The following is a 25,635-nucleotide window of genomic DNA, read 5'->3' as shown; positions in this document are numbered from 1 at the left end:
AAGGTTGGCTCCCTCTACCGTGCTAGAAAACTACTTACGCCTGCCAGTATCCTATACCTCTATAAGGCAACCATTCGCCCATGTATGGAGTACTGTTGTCACATCTGGGCTGGTGCATCTGCTGCTTGTCTCTCGCTCCTGGACAGGGTTCAAAAAAGAGTCGCAAACCTGATAGGTCCTGAACTGTCATCTGGGCTTCAACCTCTGTCCCATCGACGAGATGTTGCATCCCTCTGCCTGTTCTACAAATACTTTAATGGTGAATGCTCTGACGAACTGCAAACACTTGTACCTCCCCGACGTAACTACCCCCGACAAACCCGACAAGCTACTAAGTCTCATCCCTTTACAGTGGAGATCCCTAGGTGCAAGAAAGCCTTTTACTCCAATAGTTTCTTCCCCAGAACTGCGGGTCTTTGGAACTCCCTTCCGGGATTCTGCTTTCCCAACTGCAATGATATGCAGAAGTTCAAGTGTAATGTTAACAAACATCTTTCTACTCTTCTCCCTTCATAATGACCCCGCTAATTAATTCCCTAATAGTAGCCCCCTGCTTCAAAGTGGCACTGTGCCTTGTTTGGGGTGAAAATTGAATAAAAAAAAAAAAAAATATTCAACCATCAATTTGGCATAAAGCACTCATTATAAGTCAACAGGCTATAACTTTTGCCTGTTTTTGATAGGATTAAAGAAAGTGTGTGTTTGTGTGTGTATATATATATATATATATATATATATATATATATATATGAGAATGTTCCAAATATAATGCTTCCTATATTTTTATTCTGCCCGCTTGAATCTGAGGGGATTGCAAATTGTATTATAATGACTGAACTTCAGCATTCATGATCTCAAAGTTTCATCTCTCTGTTGCAGATGTAGACAGTGTGTGACTCTAAGAAAGCAATTCCTGTCATGGATGTGTGTGTCATGAAATTTCTCCATGCAGAAAACATTCAACCAATCAATATTCACCAGTGCCTGTTGAATGTTTACAAAACTGATGCAGTTGATGCCAGCACAGTTTGGAGATGGGTTTGTTGATTACAGAGTGGTGACAGATGTGAGTGATTAAACGCACTCTGGGTGTATACAACCGAGGCATTAAAGGTCTTTTTTCGCTGGCAAAAGTGAATTGAGAATGATGGTGACTATGTAGAAAATTAAATTCTGGAGCACAAAGGGTCGCTTGTTTTAATGTTATCGCTTCCGTCTTCATAGCTCTTCAAGGCATTAATTTTTTTTAGTTAAAGACTAGGAGGTCTTAGTTTTGGAATGACGTTCCTGTGTGTGTGCGTGTGCAAAATAATGAAGATGGCACCTTTTTTAAATATCGTTAATTCGCTATTTAAATTTTTTTATAGAAAGCCAAAACGATATTATATATTTTTTTCTCTAAGTAAATATTTGAAGTCATCTTTCGGCTCAAACAAGCTCTTTTCAAATGATTTCTTTTTTGTTTATCATCTTTTTTCCTTGGAGATGTAAAAATCTCTCTTCGTGGAAATGATAATCCATTAGGATGTTAACTGGATAGCGTTAATTGTGTATTTAAATTTAGTGGGTATAGAAAGCTAAAACGATATATTTTTTTCTTTAAATAAATGTTTAAAAATATTAAAGCTTTTGGCTCAAATATATATATATATATCTATATATATACTTCAGAATAAAATGATCCAACAATCATTTAATTACTAAAATTTTATATATATATATATATATATATATATATATATATAATGTCATATGCTACTGGTACCATGTAACCCAGTACTACCTGCCTCATGGGCGGGTCACCGGCGACTAAACTGTTTCCTCCCACCAAACTTGTTTTGTGAGGAGGGCGGCTAGTCTCCCTGAAGGATTAAAAACAAGACCTTTCAAAGGGCGAATGAACCCTTTTTCGGGGTCAACAGCCAACTAGCACCGCAAGTGTTTGTGTGTATGTATATATGTGTTGGGGTGGAGAGGGCTCCCATAAGCTGTGGTGAAGGCAACTTTTCTAGGAGAAGCAAATCTCCGATTTAAAAAACCATAAAGCGAGAGACCAGTACCCGCATTAAGCTGGTCTACAGTTTAATTTGTTGCTGGCTATCTTGCTCTTACTTGTTGCTGGATCTCAACATTTTGAACCGAGAGAGAGATTTAGCTGTCGTACAAAGCTAAGACTCTGTAACATCATCTGTGTATAGATACTTCCTCAGGCATTTGTCGATAAAAACAGTCCTGTGGTGATGGAAAAGTTTTGATGCGTGGAGGTTTGAAATGCTGGAAGCATGTAATAATTAATCTCAATGACCGTCTTCGGTGTCATGCCTGCTTAAGCGTGTTAATTCACCGGTAGGACTAAAAAAAAAAAGTCATTTTTGGGCTCACGGACTTTAAGTGTTTGAGGGAGTGGCACTCGTCTGACAAGACGTTGCAATCATATATATATATATATATATATTGTATTGGTAGTAATTATTAAGTGTGCCTACCAAAAGAGTGCTCAATGTTTAGACAGAGCCAAAATAAGTTAATTTAGTATCCAACCAAATGGCTACATATAGGCATACATGTTTCGGCGAAAACCCGGCAAGGGAATCGCTTCGTCAGGCCAAAGACATCTCTTGCTGTTTCAACTCAAAAATTTCCAATTTATAACTAGTACTACATCGTATTTACGTGTAAAGGGGGAGACAGGATCTAAAAAGAAAGTATATACATTAAAATGTGATCGTCCATTATGTCAATTTTAATTTATTAATGATTTTATTTTATTTTATTTATAGTGCGTAATGAGTTTCAAGTAGAGTTTCAATGTTATTAGTAAATTCCTCGTTCAGTAGGTAAGTTGTGTAGAATAGGAACCCTAGATTAAAAAAAAAAAAAAAAAAAAAAAAAAAAAAAAAAATTACGTATAAAATAAATGGTTAACGTGTAAATAAATTAGTATCCGTATAATATTACTTTTGTAAATTCTAACGTTACAAAGATTACGTGTAAAATAAGCGATTAAAATATAAAAATAAAATAAATTAAATACATTAGGCTCGATGAGGTGACCATTAAAACCTACGTTAAACGATTATGAAAAGTATACTAATGGTAAGATAACTACATTACAATTAAAGATAAATAAAAAATAAGAAATAAATATCTTTAGTTAAAAATTATCTTTATTTAAAAATTTAACCTATTAGGTATAGGTTAAATTTTTAAATAAAGATAATTTTTAACTAAAGATATTTATTTCTTATTTTTTATTTATCTTTAATTGTAATGTAGTTATCTTACCATTAGTATACTTTTCATAATCGTTTAACGTAGGTTTTAATGGTCACCTCATCGAGCCTAATGTATTTAATTTATTTTATTTTTATATTTTAATCGCTTATTTTACACGTAATCTTTGTAACGTTAGAATTTACAAAAGTAATATTATACGGATACTAATTTATTTACACGTTAACCATTTATTTTATACGTAATTTTTTTTTTTTTTTTTTTTTTTTTTTTTTTTTTTAATCTAGGGTTCCTATTCTACACAACTTACCTACTGAACGAGGAATTTACTAATAACATTGAAACTCTACTTGAAACTCATTACGCACTATAAATAAAATAAAATAAAATCATTAATAAATTAAAATTGACATAATGGACGATCACATTTTAATGTATATACTTTCTTTTTAGATCCTGTCTCCCCCTTTACACGTAAATACGATGTAGTACTAGTTATAAATTGGAAATTTTTGAGTTGAAACAGCAAGAGATGTCTTTGGCCTGACGAAGCGATTCCCTTGCCGGGTTTTCGCCGAAACATGTATGCCTATATGTAGCCATTTGGTTGGATACTAAATTAACTTATATATATATATATATATATGAAAAAAGTGAAAAAATAATAAAATGTGTTCGCTGATCCTGGGCAAGTAACGCTAGTAATATATATATATATATATTACTAGCGTTACTTGCCCAGGATCAGCGAACACATTTTATTATTTTTTCACTTTTATTTGTATGCACATTTGTAAACCTCTATACTGAAAAATTAATATAATTTTAATTGTAAGGCATGAACTATATATTCTTTGCTTAAATATGATTTATTCCTTTTGCTGGTTTTTGGGAGGGGGGGGTTATACTTGATAAATGTATTTATACAACCAGTTGATCAGGTAAAATTACATAATTTTAAAAAAGAAACTGTAGAATAACATAGTATAACAATAACAAATGAAAATTGGTTAGTCAAAATCAAAGTTTGCTATGTCATTTAAGTCCAACTTTTAAAATTTTGCAAGATAACTTTATATATATCCTAGAGCAAACTACTAAGGTCATTCCAAAAGTAAGGCCTCCTATTTTTTAATTTAAAAACTAAAATGTTCAAGAATTGGGGGTGCCACTCTAAATTGACAAACTTATCTCCTAACCATTCTAACATAAACTGCATCGGCTTTGTAAACTTTCAACAAACACTGGTGAATGTTGATTGGTTCAATTTTTTTCTACATGAGGAATTCAATGATGAATCTCTGCTTCTGATGTTGATGCTTAATATTTACAAATTGTAAAATTTGTAAGATTTTACAAATTATGCTTACAAATTATTTACACACTATCTAATGAAATAATTTGGATCAAGACAAGAATATGGACCCCAATTGACTAAGAAAAACAAAAGGACAAATTTCGATCAACACTGGTTTGACCTTAACCTTCGCATAAGCACATGACCTCTGTAAACAAATATAAATAAGACGTGTTTGGATTTTTGCAAACCAGATTTATTTTTTATATAGAGTGTGATTTTTTTTTTTTTCTATATTTACAAAACTTTTTAATAAAACTATTTGTGCGTGTACGAAGGTCAAGATCAAACCGGTGTTGACTGAAATTTGTCCTTTTATATTCTTGGTCGATTGGAGTCCTTATTCTTGTTTTGATCCAATAGTTTTATTAACAGAGAAAATGTGAATAAGGTTTTTTTTTAAAATGAATCTTAAATTTTTTAGCAATTTCATAAACTTCACAAATACAAACATTAAAAATTCATTTGGAAATCAAAGAGATTAATTCAGTTGAAGCATATTTTATTTTTAATTATGAAATTAATCGTTCTAAGAATTGAATTTCAATAAGTTTCTTTACTTTTTAGCTTTTGTATTCTCTTAGATTGGTTTTTAACAAAACTGTGAATAAAAATACGGACTTCAAAATCCAATGAATATAACTTTGGGTGGTGGCAGCTTGTTCATACATTATGGAACTGAAGCACCCTCTATTTTTCATTGGCACGCGCACATGCACACACACACACACACATATTTTCTATATACAAGTCAGCATGTCATCTTTCTTTTAGAATGAGAGAGAGATAATCTATGACAAGCTAGCTTGACACAAATGCTGTTCGGAGTTTGTGGACTTTCAATACTGAATTTTTTTAATTAAAATTTTATTTACTTATTTTCCGTAATTTATTGTGTACATTAATATTTTTCACTGATAAGTAAATATATTCATAAGTTTTCTTATTTTATTCTTAATTGTCATATTTCACTTATCTCTGAAAAAATAAGCACCAAAGTCATATATAAAAAAATATAAATTCTACATTTCGTTAGAAGTGTACTTCAGTACTGCAGAAACTATAGTCCATTCTATTCACCATTTTAATTCTCTCATAATATTCTTCGTCAGTCAATTGACAATCCATCCATCTCATTAACCCTTATCTTGAATGGTTTTTGGCCTTTATAAGTCGTGACTCATTAGTAAAAAAAAAAAAAAACAATTAATATTGCTATTCACTTCATTTTGCTATTGCATTTTTATCCAAATTTTTGTGATGGAAATAAAGAGAAGAAAAAATGGTAAACAAAATAAAATAAAAAATGTTCCAGTTAAAAGTTCTCAGTATGTTTGAATCGTTGACAAATCAATTTTTTGTAATATATTGTTTTAAGCGAAATCAATATCACATACATGATTGTCATGTTGAAAATAATAATATATCCAAAAATTATGAAAATTCATCAAGTAGAACAACTGCTACTGTGTTTTTAGTAAAAAGAAAAAAAGTTTATCGATATAGACAAACGTAGATTCCATGAACAAAGCTTTTTTATTAGAACTGCACGCCTGTGGAATTGTCTTCCGTTTTCCTGCTTTCCGGCTGACTACAATATGGTTGTCTTCAAGTCTAACGTAAATAAGTTCTTGATGAGCCGTTCCATATAAGTTATCAAATTTAACAAATTTTCATTACTAATGATTATTATATTGTCCAATTTCTACTGTACACTCTTTAACCCTTATCCTTGAGTGGCCTCTTGGCCTTGATAATGAGTTGATACCTATGAAAAAAAAAAAAAGAAAAAGTCCAATGTGAACAAGTTCTAATTGAATCATCCCCCTAAGTAATCAAAGTTTCAAAATTCCCACTGTTTACTATGCTAAAATCACAATGACTAATGTATACCTATTAACCCTTATCCTCGAGTGACCTCTGGGCCTTGATAAGGGGTGACACCCTTGTAAAAAAAAAAAAAAAAAAAAAAAAGACAACAAATATTGCAGCCATGACACAAGTAATTTAAAATATTTTCGGAGTTATGTCCCCTGCGTTTAGACTCCTACCGTCTACTTCATAACATCTAAGTAAAATACAATTTTACCCAATTTTCTGTAAATATTACTTTTAACCAGAAATAAATTTCTACTGAATGATTTTTTTGTAATACTATTTTAGCCATGACAAGTACGTAATATTGTTTTTGCTTAAAACGACATATTTTAAAAAAATGATCTGTCGACTATTTTAAGAAGCACCCTATTTCGTTTGTCAGATTCTTACAACTCAGCATGGTATTTCTTAGTTTCAGTTTTGTTTTTTAAATATTTGTTCTGTTTTTTTTTTTATATAACAAAGTTTTAGTCGTTTTCCATTCCAAGTTCTACCTTTAATACATGTACCAAGTGAACCCTTTTTTTTTTTCTTTGCTACTAACAAACTGAGATGATGTTTGATCTAACTTTTTAAGCATACACCCAGATGTCTACATAAGAAATTGGTAAGAAAATTGGTCTGGTATCTTTCTTTTTGTTTAAGATTTTGGCCTTTGTTTTTTTTTTTCATATCTGGCTGACTGCTTGTCTCAATTCTTTCTCTATCAGCTTTTTCTTCCTTTCTTTCTTTGTCTCTCTCTTTCTCATGTGCAAGCTCCTCTCCTTTCCTCTCTAACTTATAACTCCAACCTCTCTTCCTTTATCTTTTCTCTAATATATATATTAGTGTTGGGATGATTAATCAGAATCGGAAATCGAAAAAATCGGAAGATTTGGGGGAATCGGTATCAAATTCGGAAAAATTTGTACATATTTTCCGATGCCAAAACAATTCTTTTGTCTTTTTTTATCTGAATATGCTTAAAGCAAACTCTTCCTTTGCCGGTAATAATTATAAAATAATAAACATTTATTGGTTTTTAACTAATAGTAAAACTAAAATCGATAAATTATTCTCTCAAGTGTATTTTTTTCGTTTAGGAAAATATCTCCACATTTAACATGTGTTTTTTTTTACAGTAATCAGGGAAAAATAACAACTCTGTATTTAACTATTTAGAGATTTATAAAGAATCAGAATCGGTAATTGTATCGGAATCAAACTTTTAATAAGGAATTAGTAATTGTATTGGAATCAGGAAAAATATTGGAATCGTTTCATCACTAAAATATATATGAAAATATTGACTGACTTCACCGACACAATGAAATCGTATTTCAACCCAGCAATATCTGACAAATCCTCATGAGGATGAAGCATAGAAAATTCTGTGTAGCTTGATTGTTGTATATATTTTCATAACTTATGATAGATGCTATTTTACATATATATATACTAACAAAATTAATTGATAACGGATAAAAAATTTATAGTATTTATTGAATCATTAAATGTTCAAAGATAAAATACATTAGAATTTATACCTTAATCCATGAAGTTTAAAAAATGTATATTTTTCTTATCAGAGGAAATAAAATAGTTCAACCGTGTAAAAGAAACATTTCTGGAACAGTATAAAAAAAAAAAAATGGAACCAAAAAATTGCGGTTGTGGAAACTGAATTATATATACACACACACGATGATACAAGATGATGATGTTTATTATTTAAATGGTATACACTTAAGCATCTATTTTAGATAGCACGATTTCATGTCTCAGATCCTCCTAAGATTTTATAAATATTCTAAGTCCCTGGAGGAATTTGTCGTCCATTTGTGGAAATAGCTTCTAAAAAAGATCAAATGAGAAGGAATGGGTACATCATCATATCTGTTGATGAAAATTTCAACCATTCCTCTATAAAGAAATTTTCTGATTTGGCATTCAAGAATGGAATAGAGTGATAAAGGAAGTTTTTGAAATGTTCTTGAATTTCCTATCGTTGCCCATCGTTTACTGATAAGTTCAATTTTCCTACCAGTGTACTAGATATCTATCCAAACTTTAGATAATGACCATTTTATTTTATTTTTTTCTAAGTTTGAAAATGCAACTTTAAATTATTCTGTCACATGATTAAACAGGAACGTAAGTCGAATCTGATCAGGCAGAAATGTTGCATAGTGGTTAGTTATCACAGAGCATTAGATCTATTAAATTTTCCGAATTTGATAGTTGAAATTCTGTAAAAAAATTCGACTAAACTTGCTAAAAATCAAGGTCATATTTTTTATTTATTTTTTTATTTATTTATTTTTTTTTTATTACATTTTCACCCCAAACAAGGCAAATTGCCACTTTGGTGTAGGGGGCTACTATAAGGGGCAACAACTACTTAGGTACTATGTAGGGATTTGGGCAGCAAGATGTCGGTTCACATTACACTTGAACTTCTGCATGTCAGTACTGTTGGGGAAGCAGGGACCTGGAATGGAATTCCAGAGTCTAGCGGTTCTGGGGAAGAAACTATTGGAGTAAAAAGATCTTTTACATCTAGGGATCTCTACAGTGTGGGGGTGGGATTTAGCAGCCTGTCAGGTTTGTCGAGGATGCTTACGTCATAGGGGCACAAGTGATTGCAGTTTGTCAGAGCATTCACCACTAAAATACTTGTAAAAAAGGCAGAGGGATGCAACATTTCGTCGATGGGACAGAGGCTGAAGCTTAGATGCCAGTTCAGGGCCTATCAGGTTAGCGACTCTCTTTTGAACCTTGTCAAGGAGCGAGAGACTAGTAGCAGATGCACCAGCCCAGATGTGACAGCAATACTCCATACATGGGCGAATGGTGGCCTTATAGAGGTACAGGATACTTTCGGGTGTTAGTAGTTGTCTAGCACAGTAGAGAGAGCCCAGCTTTCTTGCAGCGGCCCGGCAATGCCTTCAATGTAATTGTTCCAACTCATGTTTCCTGTGAATGTTAGGCCAAGGAGTTTGAAAGATGTACTCTCAGATAAAGAGTCGTTGGCCATTGCTATAGGTGGTAGAGAGGGTTTCTTGTAATTATTGAATGAAACTAGTTTAGTATTGGCAGCATTGAACGCGACCAACCACTTTTGTCCCCATTCCACCACAGATTGGAGGTCTTCTTCTAGTGTTTCTGCCATTTCTTTAGAAATGTGTTCATTCATCTTCCTGTCATGCCTGCCATAGAGTGTAGTGTCATCAGCATATATACCCATCTCAGAGGCAATTTTGTCGGGGAGGTCATTTATGAATATCAGGAACAATAGAGGTCCAAGGAATGTCTATCAGAGATAAAATGTACGGTGCAAGTAGTTCATTGATTAAATTTAAATTTCCTATAATTTAAAATTCTGTTTGAAAATTAAAGTTAAGCAGCATTGAGCCTGATGAGTGGAACGATAAATGTGTCGCCTAAAGAAAACAAGTCTACAGGTTTATTTTTAAACTTTTATTAAAAAAAATCAATTCAGGTAACTTTATTATGTAGTAAAGCTGACATGATTCAATGTAGCCGCCTTCAGCCTCAATCACTGCCTTGAACTGGGAGCATCCTTTTTCCACAAGCGCCAGCAGGAGCTCAGCAGATGGTGGCGATAAGGCTGGCTTAGATGTTGAGAGGTCATGTTGGTGATGTTCTCAATGTATAACCAAACAATATAATATAAACAAAAGTAGTCCAGCAGGTTCAGGTTAAGGGAGGCGGGGGGAGGGCAGTGAGGGAAGAGTACAAAGTCATAACACTTTTTCTGAAGCCAAGCTTGGATCTCTTTGGATTTGTGGGCTGGTGCCAAGTCTTGCTGCCACACTCAGGGTCTGCCAGCAGCCACCTGATTGCATCAAGGAATCACCACACTCTTCAGCACATTCAGGTACATTTTGGTGTTGACTTTCAAGCCGATTTTAAAGATGTGAGATGGCATGATGTGGCCCTCACTTGAAGCCACACTAAAGACTATTGCCGTGGCTGGAAACTTTGTTGAACTGTGCCTTCAAAGGTTGAACTGTCCAGATTTGAATTTTGAGAGTGCTGGCAATGGTCCTGTTGTCATAACTTGGATCGGTAGAGAGCAGGAGTTGTACAGCAGCACATCTTTGATCTCGCTTGTTGAACATTGTGTCACTTTCAGACATGATAGAAGGTTCCTATTCCTCTTGGATTTGTACACAACTGACCAATTACTAGGTGGTCTGCAACAGAAAAAAAAAATCGGTTTTCATCAAAATGGAGTCATGTTGTCTTTTCTAGGGCAACAATTTTATCATTCCACACCTTGGCCTTTGGACCAAGATCAAAGTATAGTATCTGTTCTTCAGATGCTGCACTTCAGTTTCTTGTTCTGTCAGTGGAGGAGAAATCCTTCATGACTGAAACAATTTTTTTTTTTGTTCCTTTTCTCCACACTAAAAAATGACCTTGGTGTCTAACTGTCCCATGGAAAGGCATTGTAAATAGATACTCTTAGGAATTTTGAATACCAGGTGTATAAATGGGAGGTGGGGGGAAGCTAAAGTGTCCTGTCATAAAAGTGGTGCAACAAATTACTTTTTAGATTAAGCACTATACAAACTTGGGATAAACACTAGTGTTCCTATGAACCTTCAGTTATTTTAAAAAGATTTTTTTTTTCTTTATTTCTGAATTTTATAGATGACGATTGATAATTCATGTTATTTGGATTATTCGGATGACCATTTTCATTTTGAGTATTATTTTCACAAAGTCTCAATCAATTCAACCTTCAACAGGTGTATTTTTTATTTACTACGTCATGTACTTTATCTTGTGGACTTGTGCAGTATTGGATAATGTACTTGATAAAATTCAGTTGTAATTTACACTCCCTCAATCCTCAGTGCAGGTGGCACTCAAAATACAGTTGTGAATCACTTAGGATTTCTACCTACTGATGCAATGAGAGCATGCTATTCCCCCCTGGATTAAATAAAGGCTTCCATTTGGAAATTTTCCTGCAGATTTCCAAGCTTAACAAGATACAACTGACAAAGGTCGGAAGTTACATCAGCCGAAACTAAAACAGTAGATGAGAACATTCAATTCAATTTTCACCCAAAACAAGGCACAGTGCCACTTTGTAGTAGGAGGCTACTATCAGGGACATGTTGCAGGGATATTATAAAGGGAGATGAGTAGCAAGATGTCTGTTCACGTTACACTTGAACTTCTGCAAGTCAGTACAATTGGGAAAGCAGAATACAAGAAGGGAGTTCCAAAGTCTAGCAGTTCTGGGAAAGAAACTATTGGAGTAGAAGGCTTTCTTACACCTAGGGATTTCTACTGTGTAGAGGTAGGATTTAGCTGCTTGTCAGGTTTGTCTGGGGTATTTACGTCGAGGGGTTACAAGTGCTTGTAGTTTATCAGAGCATTCACCATTTAAACACTTGTAGAATAGGCAGAGAGATGCAACATTTCGTTGATGGGACAGAGGCTGAAGCCTAGATAACAATAGTCTGAAAATCCAAATAATGAGTTTTCATGAGTTTTTTTTTTTTTTTTTTCTTATAACCTTAAAATTTTTATCCAATCCTCTATCTGTACAAGAGTTAGGTGCACCCTAAAATGGAGTTGCCACATCTGGGAAGGAGCTGCTCAGAACACTCTATCCTGTCTTGATAAAGGCAGGATAGAGTATGCTGAGCAGCTCCTGCCCAGATGTGGCAACAGTACTCTATTTTAGGGAGTTCAAAACCAGCTTCAAAACCTAGTAGGTGGGGCCCTTTTCTCTTCCCTGCAACATCTTTCCCACAGAAGAGACATTGCAAACCTGTCTCTGCTCTATCACTATTTTCATGGCATGTGCTTGATTGAACTCCAAAAATATGCCCCCTCCCCACCTTGCACAACTTTCACAAAAAAAAAATCACTCAACTAACTACAACCGCTATATATGATTTTCTTCATTCACTATCTGTGCCTAAATGTAAACGCGGATTCCATGAACAAAGCTTCTTTCCCAAAACTGCCTGCCTTTGGGACACTGTTTTGCTGGCATGCTTCCTGGTTGAATACAACATGCTAGCCTTCAAATCTACTGTAAACAAGTTTCTGTTAAGCTGTCATAAATAATCAAATTAAATGATTACTACACTACCACCTTACATTCATTAACCTTATCCTCGAGTGGCTTTTGAGAATTGATAAGTGGTGACTCCCAAGTAAAAAAAAAAAAAAAATGCAGAAAGGAATTTCGTTTGAAAAAGTGAAATCCTATTGTTGAAAAGTATTTGCTTGTATTATGCAACTTAATCTCTTTTCTACTGACATGTATGTCTGTTTTTGTTTGATTTTTTTTTCTTATTTGTGCGCCATCCAACGATTCGAAGCATGTTTGATGACTTCCTACTACATATGTTCTTTTAATTATTTATTTCTACTCCTCTCTTTCCTTTTCTTCTCCCCCTTTCTCCTTTCCTCTATTTCTTTGCTGCTATTTTCTGTGAGACGGCAATTTTTTTCTTTACACAATCTGTCGGATTCGCATGATTAGAGGTTTTGGGTATCTGTTTTCTTTTATTTATTTAGTAGATATGCTTTTAAATCAGTAAAAATAAGAAAAACAAAAATTGCTAACAACATTGGAATCTTTGCAACAATGGACACTCTCTGAATAAAGTACTGAAAAAATAACATTTTTGCTTGAGCACTGCACACGGTGTCTCAAAAAAAATGTAAAAATGTGTTCACACTTCGAATTATAATAAAACCTTTATGAACATAGTGAAATGGAATAACTTCAAATGCAGAAACAAATGTAATTGAATAACCTTCTTTGCAAATTTTCAAATTGATGATCATTATTGTCCTAATAACCATTAAACTGTGAGTACATTTTTTTAGACACTCTGTATTATAAAAACAATTCTAGTTCATTTATTAAACAATGCAATTTGTATATACTCCATTTTGGATGGAGATTCTGTGCTTATGATATATATGTCAAAAAAATTAAGCCACTATTCATATTGGAATGAAAAGTAAACACTTTTATATCTTATAAATAAAAAAAGAATAATAAAACACGGTTTTATATAATCATAAGTTTATGGATATTGGGTAGGGGGATTAAATCATTAAAAAAAATGTTTTTGTGGTTTCCAGTTTGACACCAATATTTAAAACTGCAAAAAAAAATAAATAAATAAACAAAACTTGACTATGCATTTGTGTTAGATTAAAAAGAAGATAGTACTCCAAAAATTACGCAAATTCATCCAGTTTATTCATTTTGGAAAAAAATTTTTAGCTTGGGTCAAGTATTTTAAGCACAAAATCTTCAATGCATGGCATGGTTTTTTACGACTTCATCAGTAATTAAAGCAGATGTGATTTTAAAATATTTATTCTTTTAGTATCTCATTATGAGGTGCTTATTGTATCAAAGATCCCAACAATGTATAAGCAAATGGAAATATCCCTGTATTTCAAACATTTCATAAGTATTTTTTTTTTTCTTTTTTGGCATATATTTGAAAAAGTTTGGTAGAATAAAATGTGAGAAATAACCATTTCTGACTGAGATTATTATTTCTTATCCATTTAGTCATTTGATCTCTTTAGCAAAAGATGAAATTTGATTGTTTTTCATAAATAAAACAGACAATATATCTTTTTATTGTTTGTCACTTTCAGGGTTTTTTTTTTGTTTGTTTTTTAGTTTTTTTTTAGAGATCAGCTTTGTTAGGATAAATCCTTATATGGTTTGTAAATTTTAAATCTTGCCATGGTTTTATAGTAAAATATAAGATACAATTATTAAAATAAATTAATAAATATTTACGATTACAGCTTATATATATATATATATAGAGAGAGAGAGAGAGAATTGTTTTAATTTAATATTTAAATTTTTTGCAGTAAAAAATATAGGATTTTTTTTTTTAATTTAGTATTTTTTAGGAAAGAACTTTAAAATTTTGTGTATTCTTTGCTTCAAATAAACTTTTGTTTAAAAATCGTATATTTTTACTGCAAAAAATGTAAATATAAATTGTACAATTCTTACTATGCTCTATTTTGATTTATATTGACCTAGTCTATTTGGCTGGGATATATAAAAATATTTTGTCCCAACAATATTTTGTAAGATTGTAAACCACAAGATTAATTAATCTGTGATTTAATTCATCTCATTGTTTATATATATATATATATATATATATATATATATATATATATATATATATATATATATATATACACACACACACACACACATGCACACAGTGGGTAGCAAAAATATTTGGTACATTTATTTTATTTTTTTGTGTTTCTCAAAAACTATCAAGTTAATTTGAATGAAATTTACACTTAATCTTTGAACAGATATTTTCCCAGTGGACTAATTCACAAAAAAAATAATAATGTCATTCATCAAATTCCGTCCGTGTTTGTTTACAATATCATGTCAGCTGATTTGGGCTTGACAATGAATACCCTGGAAAAGTAATTTCTGATTAATGTTTTAGTTTTAAAATATGCAAATGAAGAAATGATTTGTAGCAATTTTAAATGGTACCTCTCCTTTTATCATAAATTGCCCTAATTAATAAGAAAAAAATTAAAATAAAATGGTGAGGTACACCCAGGCTTGGATAGGGATCATTCGATTTGTAGTTGAATGCTCTACCATTCAACTGTCTCTCCAGATGACAAGAAATCAGGGTTTTTTTTAAGAAGAAATGGTTTGCTGAGATTTTATTATTTCCCTTGCGAAGGTAAGGTAAAATATTTCCTTGTAAAAATTCTTTTATTTAATTTTTTTTTTTTTTTTTTTAAGAAAAAAGATTATTTTTAGGATCAAGTTTTTACGATTTTCAATACTTATCGGATCAATTTCTGTACAAAACATATCTAAGAACACCGTCAGAAATATAAATTACCTTTGTGTGGAATTTGCAAAAGATTGGTACAGCCATTTCAGAATCTAATGAGGAAGGAACTCTCACACACAAAATGATTTTTATATAATAGTAGATATATTACACCCGGGATAAAGTGCTTGTGTTTCATTCCCATGAGAGGGTGAGAATCCTCATCTCAAATGCATGGATTTAAATTCTATCAATCGTTTTTATAGTTAAGCACTGTCCACTCTAGCTTTTAACCAATCAGTCCTTTATTTTATTACCCTCTAAGCATCTATTTGTTTTGTTTTTGTTTTTTTTTCAACCAATGAATTCTCATATCTTTTTGTGAAGAAGTTTGACACGTAGTGGGTCAACGGTACTGAGTTATATGATTCTTTTGTTAACTATGGTTATTTTTAATTTTTGTATCTATTTTGTATGCTAATATCTGATATTAAACCTTTTGAAAATCTTGAATTTTTGCTCTGAACAACTTTTTTTTTTTTTTTTAAGTGAAATTAAAATATTACTTTTCTACAAAGTCTGCATAACATATTAGTCATATTTTTTTGTATCACTATTCTCATTTTAATTGTTATTTCACAATGTTTCATTTAATGTAATATTTGGCCTCCTTCAGTTTTATCATCACAAGCGGTTTAGTTTGAAATTCTTTCTAGATTTCAGAATTGGAGTCTTTCTTTTTTCATTTTAGCAATTTCTCCAAACTTCAATCTTTTTAGTTCCCCCTATTTATCAGAGAGGGACCTATGTTTTCAGTGGCGCCCGTGCGTCCGTTATTCCAGACGATTGCCAGTCCATTACTTTTTTTCTGAAATTTTGCCACAAATTGTATTTCATTAAATAGATGTGTACAGTAAAAAAAATTTTTTTGTGAAAATTCCCGTTGCGTCTCCAGGGGCTCAAAAGAGGTCAAAAATGCCCCAGAATGGCCAAAAATTACACTTTTTGTCCCATAGCATTTAATCCATCCATTAGATTTTCCTGAAACTTGGCCAAAATGTTCTTAATATAAAAACTTCAGTATGGGTGACCCTGGCAAAATTCTGGTTCGCATCCCTCTGGGACTTTTAGGGCTAAAAAAAAATGCCTTTTTGGAGCTCTTTTTTCATATTACTCAAAAACTTGATATGTATGTCTATATAGTAGTTTTCCATGGTGCTGAATTCAAATATACATATCTTAAGGCATGAAACTGCACTGTTTGTTCCTTTTCACTGGGATTCGGCATTCCCAGGAGCTCAAAAGGAGTCACAAATGTCTCAAAATTGCAAAAAATGACACTTTTTACCCCATAACTTTTTCCCCATCCATTAGATTTTTCTGAAACTTGGCAAAAATGTGAAGACAACGTTGGTCCTTCACACTTCCCACATTCATCATTTCTTCACTATTTTTTGTGCCATCCTCTCACATGCTGCACTAGAGGGGGACCATGCATGTGCAGCTTGTTTTATTATTATTATTATTTTTTTAATAAATCTCTTTTTCTTTAAAAGGCTCAAAATACTCAACTCAAAACTCCAATTAGCTACTAAATTAGTATTTTTTTCCTTTTATTGTAGAATCATTTGAATGACTTGGGTTGCTTTATGGAGAGAAAACTAAAAAAAGAAAAGAAAAAACAATGAATGGGTTTTTAATATTTACTGTTTAAAAATAATTTTTTTTCTTTTTTTTAGTTGCGTTTGTTTTTGCTAAGTTTTAATTAATCTTTTTTATAAAAAAAATAAAATCTGTTTGTTATGCTTACTAGATTTAGTTTAATACTAGCAGGTTGTCCAGTGTTGCCCAATCATAAAATATGCATAAATATTATATTTTTATTCATACAGAAACTTAGACATGTGCATTTGAGTATTATGTTTTTTCTAAACAGTTCACTTGTAAGTAAAAAAAAAAAATATTGGAGCTGAGATTGAAACTAAAACCTAAAGATTGTGAGTCAAGTAAGATAACCATTAGGCCAGCTTCATACGATCTTTACAAAGTGTTTTCAAACCTACTTATTCTTATTATATAGAAGCTGTCATGTTGTGAAGCAGTTGACACACAGATAAAAATCTGATGATTCCCAAATACAAATTTTTCAATTTTGAACCATTTTTCCGGATGAAAACCTATTAAAAAGTTTTCCAGATATTTTAATACTTTATATACCAAATTTCAAGTCTGTAGATAAAAAATTTGTTGAGTATATAGGTTGGCAGTCTTCACATGCACACACATTTTCACGTTTATATAGATTAATTTTAAAATTGCTTAAATGGTATTTATGGTCCATCTTAAAAATAGGTTATTCTAAGTTTTTTTTTTTTCTTCTTGTTAATATAAATCTATTTCATTTGTTTCGTTTAGTGATCTACTGTATGCCCTCTGCTTATCTATATTGAGTATGAAGTTACTTTCTTTTGTTAGATGTATCTATTCTATGTACTTAGGTAGCAATTGTTCTTTCAAGCGGATTTTGTTGGATTGAATTTTGGTGATCAGTCCTTCCAAAATTCTAACAAAGCTTCACAAGTAATGGTCTCTGGAACTTGCATGTTTTACAATTTTTCTAGAAGATCACTAAAAGTGAGTTGCAGACTTTTGAAAATGGTTTATTTATTTTACATTTTATTCAACTTTCGTTTACTGAAACGTTTTTAAAGTAGATATATTTAACAGGATTTTCATATATATTATGCATATACTTTCTTTTTTCTATTCATTTAATGTCACTTTCCCATTGTTCATGGAAGATGTTTTCTGATATCAGGCAACCTCATTCTTCAATTCTCACACCTCAGTCTCCAAATTCCAAATTGTGCAGTTTTGTCCAATCACTTGTTTCCAAATTTTCTTTGGCCAGTCAACCTTCCTGCGATTTAGGATAATCCAGGGTACCCCTTTTTGTGGAGCAGGATATTCTTCCACATTAAAACCAGCCTTGTATCAAAATCTCCCCTCATGGGAAGGCAAGCAATTTGAAATAAAATTGCACTGATGCCAAACATAACTGGAAGAGGGGCGACATAAGACAATTTAAATGGAACTGTAACTACTTTTATAAATTCTGATGATATAGGAAAAAAATTACTTGAACGTTCCTACTGCTAAAAAATTGCAGAGGCACTGATGTTGGTTGGTATCACAAAAAGTGGTTGTGGAGAATCTGAGCATGTGGAAAGACTGGAGGACAGCACCATTCAAGCTTCAACTTAAAAAGAAATGAGCATACAGGAATGGAGTGGGGGAATGATCACTCAGATTCCAAGGAAAACCACTTGCTGTCATTACTGAAAAATCACTAATAACAAGTGGTGTGAGAAGATCCTGTTAAATATATCTACTTTAAAAACGTTTCAGTAAACGAAAGTGAGTTGCAATGGAGAGTATTGGAAATCTGGAGAGACTTACTGTCACTCAAGCTCCAGGGAAAGCTAACAGTTTTTATTTATGAGGAATTGCTCATAAAAGTAGTAATGTTAGATGAATTGTCATCCATCTGGAAAATAATACTTTTAAATACTTTATATTTACAAGGGAAGTAACTTTTTTGCCCTTAAGTTATCTCCCTTGATCAAAACAGCATTTTGAGAAGCTAGATGATAATTGAAAGCATTCAGTGGATGCTTGCTTAGCAATAGACAATTAAATTCATCCTCATTTCAATGTAATTTCTTTTTTTTGTCTTTAAAACAAGTAATTATTATTGATCTACACAGAAAATTTCCATCCATATTTATTCATGTTTTTGTCTTACCATTACCAAAATACCACTTTTTTAATTATCAAAAGATTTTCATTAAAGAAATGTTGTTAAAAAAAATTGTCAGTAGCAGGTCTCATAAAATTAAATGGCCAATTTTCTGTTGTGAAAATGTGACACTTTCTGATCAAATTTAATAGTTTCAAATTTCCATTGTTTTTCTTGTGTATTTATTAATTTTTTTTAATTGTTCGATCAATTACTTTAGTGTATTAAATTATCTCTTGCAAAATATGCTTAGTTGATGTTAGTTAATCATCACAAACTCTGTTAGTACCCACAAAATACTACTTTTTCAAAAAATATCTGACATTTCCTGATCAAATTTGTTAGTTTCTTTCATTCAAGTCTTTATTCTCATTCTTTTTATGCATTTTTTGTTTAAATGTGTGATGGATGTTATACAGACATTGCTAAATTTGTGTATGCTATCATTCCTATCGGAACTATAAGTACCATTCACTTAAACCAAAAGTTTCAGTTCCCTAACAAAACCAATTATTGGTCCCCTAACAAAACCAATTATTGGTCCCCTAACAAAGGAGGGATTGAACCTAGTAATTAGTTCCCATTCGTTTGCACTTTTCTCAATAACCATGCCTTGGAATTTTTCCAAATTTTGCACAAACATTAATCATGCTGAAAGTAAATTTTTGCTAGAACAGATTTTCTGGAATAACTGGGTGCCCCTCCTAGGGGTAAAATTGCCTCAAAATCATTTGTCAGTTCGTTTGTTTGCATTTTTCTCAATAACTATGCCTTGGACTTTTTTGAAATTTTGCACAAACATTAGTTATGGTGAAAGTAAATATTTTAAAATTTGTGGAGGGGGACCCCGCATGCTTGACTTGTTTTTTTCGGTATTTATTGTTTAAGCATGTGAGTGAGCAAACATCACTAAGCTCATCCATTGTTCGTAATGTACCAATGGGTGTCATTTACTCAAATTGAAAATTAAATTTTAGAACTTTGTCAATCTGAACAAAATTTTTCTGTTTGTATTATTTATTTAGTAACATTTTTTTTGTAGTCAAGGAAAGAATATTTCCTCATATGGAGATTATTTGAACATCTAAATAATCAAGATTTAAAAAGAAAATTCCATCAATTATCTTAATTTTGCAATGTTCTCTCATTTTTTTCAACCCTTGATCTAGTTCCTTGCAATCACTCCTCCACTTGATTCATCTGACCAACCTATAACTTTACTAATAACCACTGTATTTTCTTCATTTGTCACCATCATCATGTTTTGTTATGCATACAGTTTTATTGGTGACTGCAGTCTCTTATTCTTTATCCTTCTCTCTCTCCAGCCAGAAGATTCTGTATCAGATCACATGTTGGAGGGATGCAATGGTGGTGCTATGTTAAATTGCAATGATGTCATCGTGTCTGCTCATGTTACACAGACAGGCAAGCCATTTTTTTTTGTTTTTTATTTTTATTTTTTATTTTTCCTTTTCCTCCCTTTTTCCCCTTTTTCTCTTTCCTTTTTTTTTTTTCTTTCTTTATTTTCTCCCTTTTTCTTTTTCTCATTTTTTTTCTTTTTCTCCAACCTTCAGTTGCATCTTGTTCAACACTAGAATCCACAAGGGCCTGTCATAACAGTCAAAGTACTTGGTAAAATTCAGTTGTAAGTTACATTATTCTGGAGGTTGAAGGTTCAATTTTCAGTGTAAGTGATATTCAGAATATAATTGCAAATTACTTAGTACTTCTACCCAGTCATGGAATAAAGGGTTCTGTTTAAAATTATAGGGCCAATCTGACTGGATTTTTGTATGAACCTTTATTATAAGGTGCAACAAACTAAGTATTATGGTATCTGTTTGATGCACAGTTGGAGATTAGTATTTAATATAAAAAATGAGCACAAATTAACCATATTCAACCATCAATTTGATATAAAGTATTAATTCTAAATCAACAGACTATAACTTTTGCCTTTTTTTAACGGGCTAAAAAGACTAGTGTGTGTGTGATATATATATATATATATATATATAATGTTTATTTTAGAAATATCGTTAATTTGACGAGTTGGAAAATTTCTATGGAAACATAAAATCATAGAATTTTCCTCCTGTTATCGAAACCGCTGTAATCAAGAAATCGTGAAATAAATTAAAGCTATATAGAAAACAATGTGTCTTTGAATATCAACAAAATCCTATACTTATATATATACATATACATGCTCTTTGTGTAAACAAATTGAGCTTAGGTATTTGGACAGTGTCAAAACACTGTTAATTCACTGCCCACATAGCAGCAGTCGAATAGCGCAATGGTTAGAAGCTCCAACTGGCTTGAGGTAGTTGCTTGTCTCACAGCACTGATGAGCTGTGAAACAGCGAAACAGTACTGCATGTGAATGACTATATATATATATATATATATATATGACAAGAAATAAAGTCTCCATGGATGGTTCTAGTTTTGTGCATTTTTAAATTTTATTTATTTATTTTTTTTTTTGCCTATTTCATTCAGTTCTTACAAATAAAATGTATCTCTTTGTAGGTATTGTGAAAGAATCTGAGAAAAGTGGCAAGTCCTATGCCGTGTATGCTGTTACAGTTAAAAAAAAGATGGTGTCAGATGATGAGTTGTGGGATGTCTATCGCAGATACAGTGATTTCCATGACTTGCACATGATAATTACAGATAAGGTAAGTTTACTTAATTGGGACATTCGTCTTTAGGTAACAGTTGAGTTTTACACCCTTTTGGGCATGTCAGTATTGCACGTGCAACAACTAATAGCCTATGGTAGGTACGATTTTTCTGCACCCATTAAAAACTAATGCCTATTTTTATCTCATCATCTAATACTTCAGATGCTGTAAACCATTTTATTTTTACAGCTGTAGACAAAATCTGTTGATAATGTTTTAACAGCAGGTTTCTGATGCTACCAGATCAGGCCGTATGAAGATACTAGATTCCTGACCTAAAATGCATCAAACATTGATGTATTAGGGTTTTTTTTTTTTTTTTTTTTTTTTTTGCCTCTCCCTTTGAAAAACTCTATTATGCTCTGCAAAGCCAAAAACAAAACAAAAATTTTTCTCTACAAAACAACCAAATCAAAAGCTATTAATAAATATTTGAAGGAAGCATAAAACCTTTTATCAAAATGTATCAGATTCCGCATTAAATAACCCAAAAGGTGTTAATATTTAAATGGCTGAGATTTATATTATAGATTGGAGCAATTTTGACTTACAAAAGTTTTACAAAGGCATCACCACATTATCAAGGCCCAGAGGCCACTCAAGGATAAGGGTTAAAGAGTGTACAGTAGAAGTTGGTCAATATAGTAATCATTAGTAATGAAAATTTGGTAAATTTAATAACTTATATGGAACGGCTCATCAAGAACTTATTTACTTTAGACTTGAACAAAACCATATTGTAGTCAGCCGGAAAGCAGGAAAACGGAAGACAATTCCACAGGCGTGCAGTTCTAAGAAAGAAGCTTTGTTCATGGAATCTACGTTTAGGTTTAGGCACAGATAAAGAGTGGGGGAAATTATTGATAGTGTTTACAGCTAGACGAGTGTTTCTTGTGAAAGTTTGGCGAGGGGGGACCATAGATTGAAGCTCAGTTGAACACTTTCCATGAAAATAACGATACATCAGAGACAAACTCGCAACATCTCTTCTGTGAGATAGAGGTTGCAAGGAGGAGAAAAGGACATCTCCTATGAGGCTACGAAGTCTATTTTGAACTCTATCAAGGCAGGACAAGTTCTTTCTAGCAGCTCCTGCCCAGATGTGGCAACAGTATTCCATCCTTGGACGTACCTGGCTCTTATATAGATAGAGAATAGCATCAGCAGTGAGATATCTACTGGATCGATAGAAAGATCCCACCATTTTTCCAGCGGCCTTGGCAACAGATTTGATATACGTGTTCCATTTAAGATCAGGAGTAATGGTCAAGCCCAGAAGCTTGTCAAAACTTGAGGCCTCCTGAAGACGAGAGCCATTCATTTCAATTGATGACAAATGTGGATTAGAATGTTGATGATGTAAAAAGAGAAGCTTGGTTTTAGATGCATTAAAAGTAACCAGCCACTCCTTTCCCCATTGTACTACGTGCTCAAGATCAGAGGAGAGAGAATTGGAGAGAACTTGCTCGTTTACTGTCTTAGATGTGGTACCATAAATGGTAGTGTCGTCAGCATAAATGTCTACAAATGATGTAAGGATATGATTTGGAAGATCATTAATGTAGATCAGGAAAAGAGTTGGGCCCAGGATGGATCCCTGAGGGACACCGGCATTAATATTGTGAGCTTCTGATTTTTGCCCCTCAACTACTACTCTTATGAATCTATCAGAAAGAAATGATTTAATAATTGAGAAGACTTTTCCAGCTATACCATAGCTAGCGATCTTATGAAGTAAACCTTTATGCCATACCCTATCAAAGGCTTTAGATATGTCAAGAGCAATTGCCCTAGAAAGATTGCCACCGTCGAGAGATTTGCTAATCCTATGCGATATAACTGTAAGGACATCTGCTGTAGATCTAGCAGAACGGAAACCATATTGAGTGTCACTAAGAAGGTTATTTTTGTTGAGATGTTTGATTACTTCTGTATTTAATACAGATTCTAGCAACTTACTCATGACGCACAGGAGACTTATTGGCCTGTACTGAGAGGGGGATGAGCGATCACCTGAATTCTTAAATACAGGGCATACTGATGAGATTTTCCAGGGAGATGGGAAACTATTCTCCTTAAGACAACGTTTAAACAGTTTTGTAAGTATGGGCGCTAGTTCAGGTTGAAGTTTTTTGAGTACTATAATTGGAATACCATCAGGGCCAGTTGCTTTACTGGAATCAAGGTTTTTGATTAGTTTGGCAACATCACGTACAGATATACGTATATCACATAGCGTGTTTTCTGATACAAGAGGAAATATTGGGGGTTGGCGGTCTTGGTCGCAAAGGGTAGAATTAGCTGCAAAGTTCTTGACAAAGAGTTTGGCTTTGTCTGATGCTGACGAGATTACCTCAGATCCATTGATAATAGTTGGGATGGAGCACACGCTTCTGTTCAGGATTCTGTTTGCTATTTGCCAAAACTGGTGGGAACCAAGCCGCTGCTCAGCTACTTTGGACTTAACAGATTGAGCATACAACTCTCTTGCGTTCCTTATTACTTTCTTACAATGGTTGCTGGCAGTCCTGAAAACGGCTTTAGTTTCCATACATCTATTACGTTTGAAGCAGTGGAAAAAGTGATTTCTGTGCGCAATGGCAGCAGCACATTCTGGAGAGAACCATGGCTGGCTGTTAGGTTTTTGCTGAAACTTTTTAGAGGGTATGAAATGGTCAATACCTACAATTAACCATTCAGTTAGGTCTAATACTATAGAGGACACATCCTTTTTAAACATGGAATGCAGAGGTAGATCAGATATAAATGTACGGAAGCTATCCCAGTCAGCCTTAGTGTATCGATATACTGTACGATAAAGAGGTACGTCTGGGGACTTATTACATTTCATTTTTATCTTAATTGATACAACAGAGTGGTCGGAAGATCCAAGAGGCGACAGAACAGAAACTGAACATAGTTCAGGGCAAGTTGTGAGAAAAAGGTCTAGTAGGCTCGCATACTGGCCGTCATTATCGGGCACACGGGTAGGTTCCTGAACAATCTGAGTGAGGTCATAGGCAATGGAGAAATCATGACAGAACCTCCCCTCATCATCGGTCTTGTTTGAGTGGGTCAACCATTCGACGTTGTGAACATTGAAGTCTCCACATACGTGAATGTTAGCTGAAGGATAAGTAGAAAGGACTTGGTCAATTTTCTCAGATATGCTTTGAAAGATAGTAACTCCGCTGTTGTGGGGGCGATAGAGAGTAAATATAAATGCAGTAGTGTGAGCTAAAGCAACCCGGAAGCACATATAAGGTAAGTTAGGATCTTCCCTGGAGATGTCCCTCCCACATGGAAAGCTATCTTTAATATAGGCACATATTCCATGCCCATGGCGATCTTGGGGGTCAGATTTAGAAGTTAAGTTAGAGTATCCTGTAATTGCAAACTCATCAAGGGAAATAGCCTGTCCAATGCCAGTTTCACTTAAAAATAAAAGGTCTGGTTTAGTCTCCTGTAATTGGGTTTCAACCTCTGGAAGGTTAGAACGTAGACCCCTGATGTTGGAGAAGGAGACATGGTAGTAGGGGTCTACGTTGGAAGTTGGAGAACCGGGTTTAATCGTGTATTTTTTCTTGAAACTTGTCATGATGAAATTTTGGAATTTGTGGACTAGGTCGACAGATTTACTTAGAGCAGGACAGAGAGGGGAAACTAAGAGAGAAAAAGAAACGAAGAATTTTTTTTTTTTTTTTTTGTACCACATGATAAGGTAAAGCCGTAACAATTACCCACTAGTATGGCATCGAGAGGCCCCACCAGAAGCTACTGCATGGTCCAGATTCCATTCACCAAATGGCAATACAGCAGCCCCAGTACTTTGCA

General features: G+C 33.1%; 1 protein-coding gene across 16 annotated transcripts in view; it reads left to right on the top strand.

The window, feature by feature from the left end:
• LOC145291500 (sorting nexin-13-like) overlaps positions 1-25,635 on the top strand; it is a 289,540-nt gene that overhangs the window by 217,210 nt on the left and 46,695 nt on the right. For 8 of the 16 annotated variants that reach the window (XM_080137419.1, XM_080137415.1, XM_080137405.1 and 5 more), the window contains 3 exons: positions 7,047-7,076; positions 20,437-20,536; positions 21,647-21,795. In XM_080137419.1, the coding sequence (XP_079993545.1) occupies positions 7,047-7,076; positions 20,437-20,536; positions 21,647-21,795 (279 nt within the window). The remainder of the gene's footprint in view (positions 1-7,046; positions 7,077-20,436; positions 20,537-21,646; positions 21,796-25,635) is intronic. The other 8 variants (XM_080137418.1, XM_080137420.1, XM_080137413.1 and 5 more) reach the window with 1 other exon arrangement.

The sequence above is a fragment of the Euprymna scolopes genome, chromosome 12 (genome assembly GCF_053919585.1).
Source record: "Euprymna scolopes isolate OS-2025 chromosome 12, ASM5391958v1, whole genome shotgun sequence".
NCBI lineage: Eukaryota > Metazoa > Mollusca > Cephalopoda > Sepiida > Sepiolidae > Euprymna > Euprymna scolopes.
The sequence above is the reverse complement of the archived record's forward strand: the minus strand, read 5'-3'. Positions and strand labels throughout refer to the sequence as shown.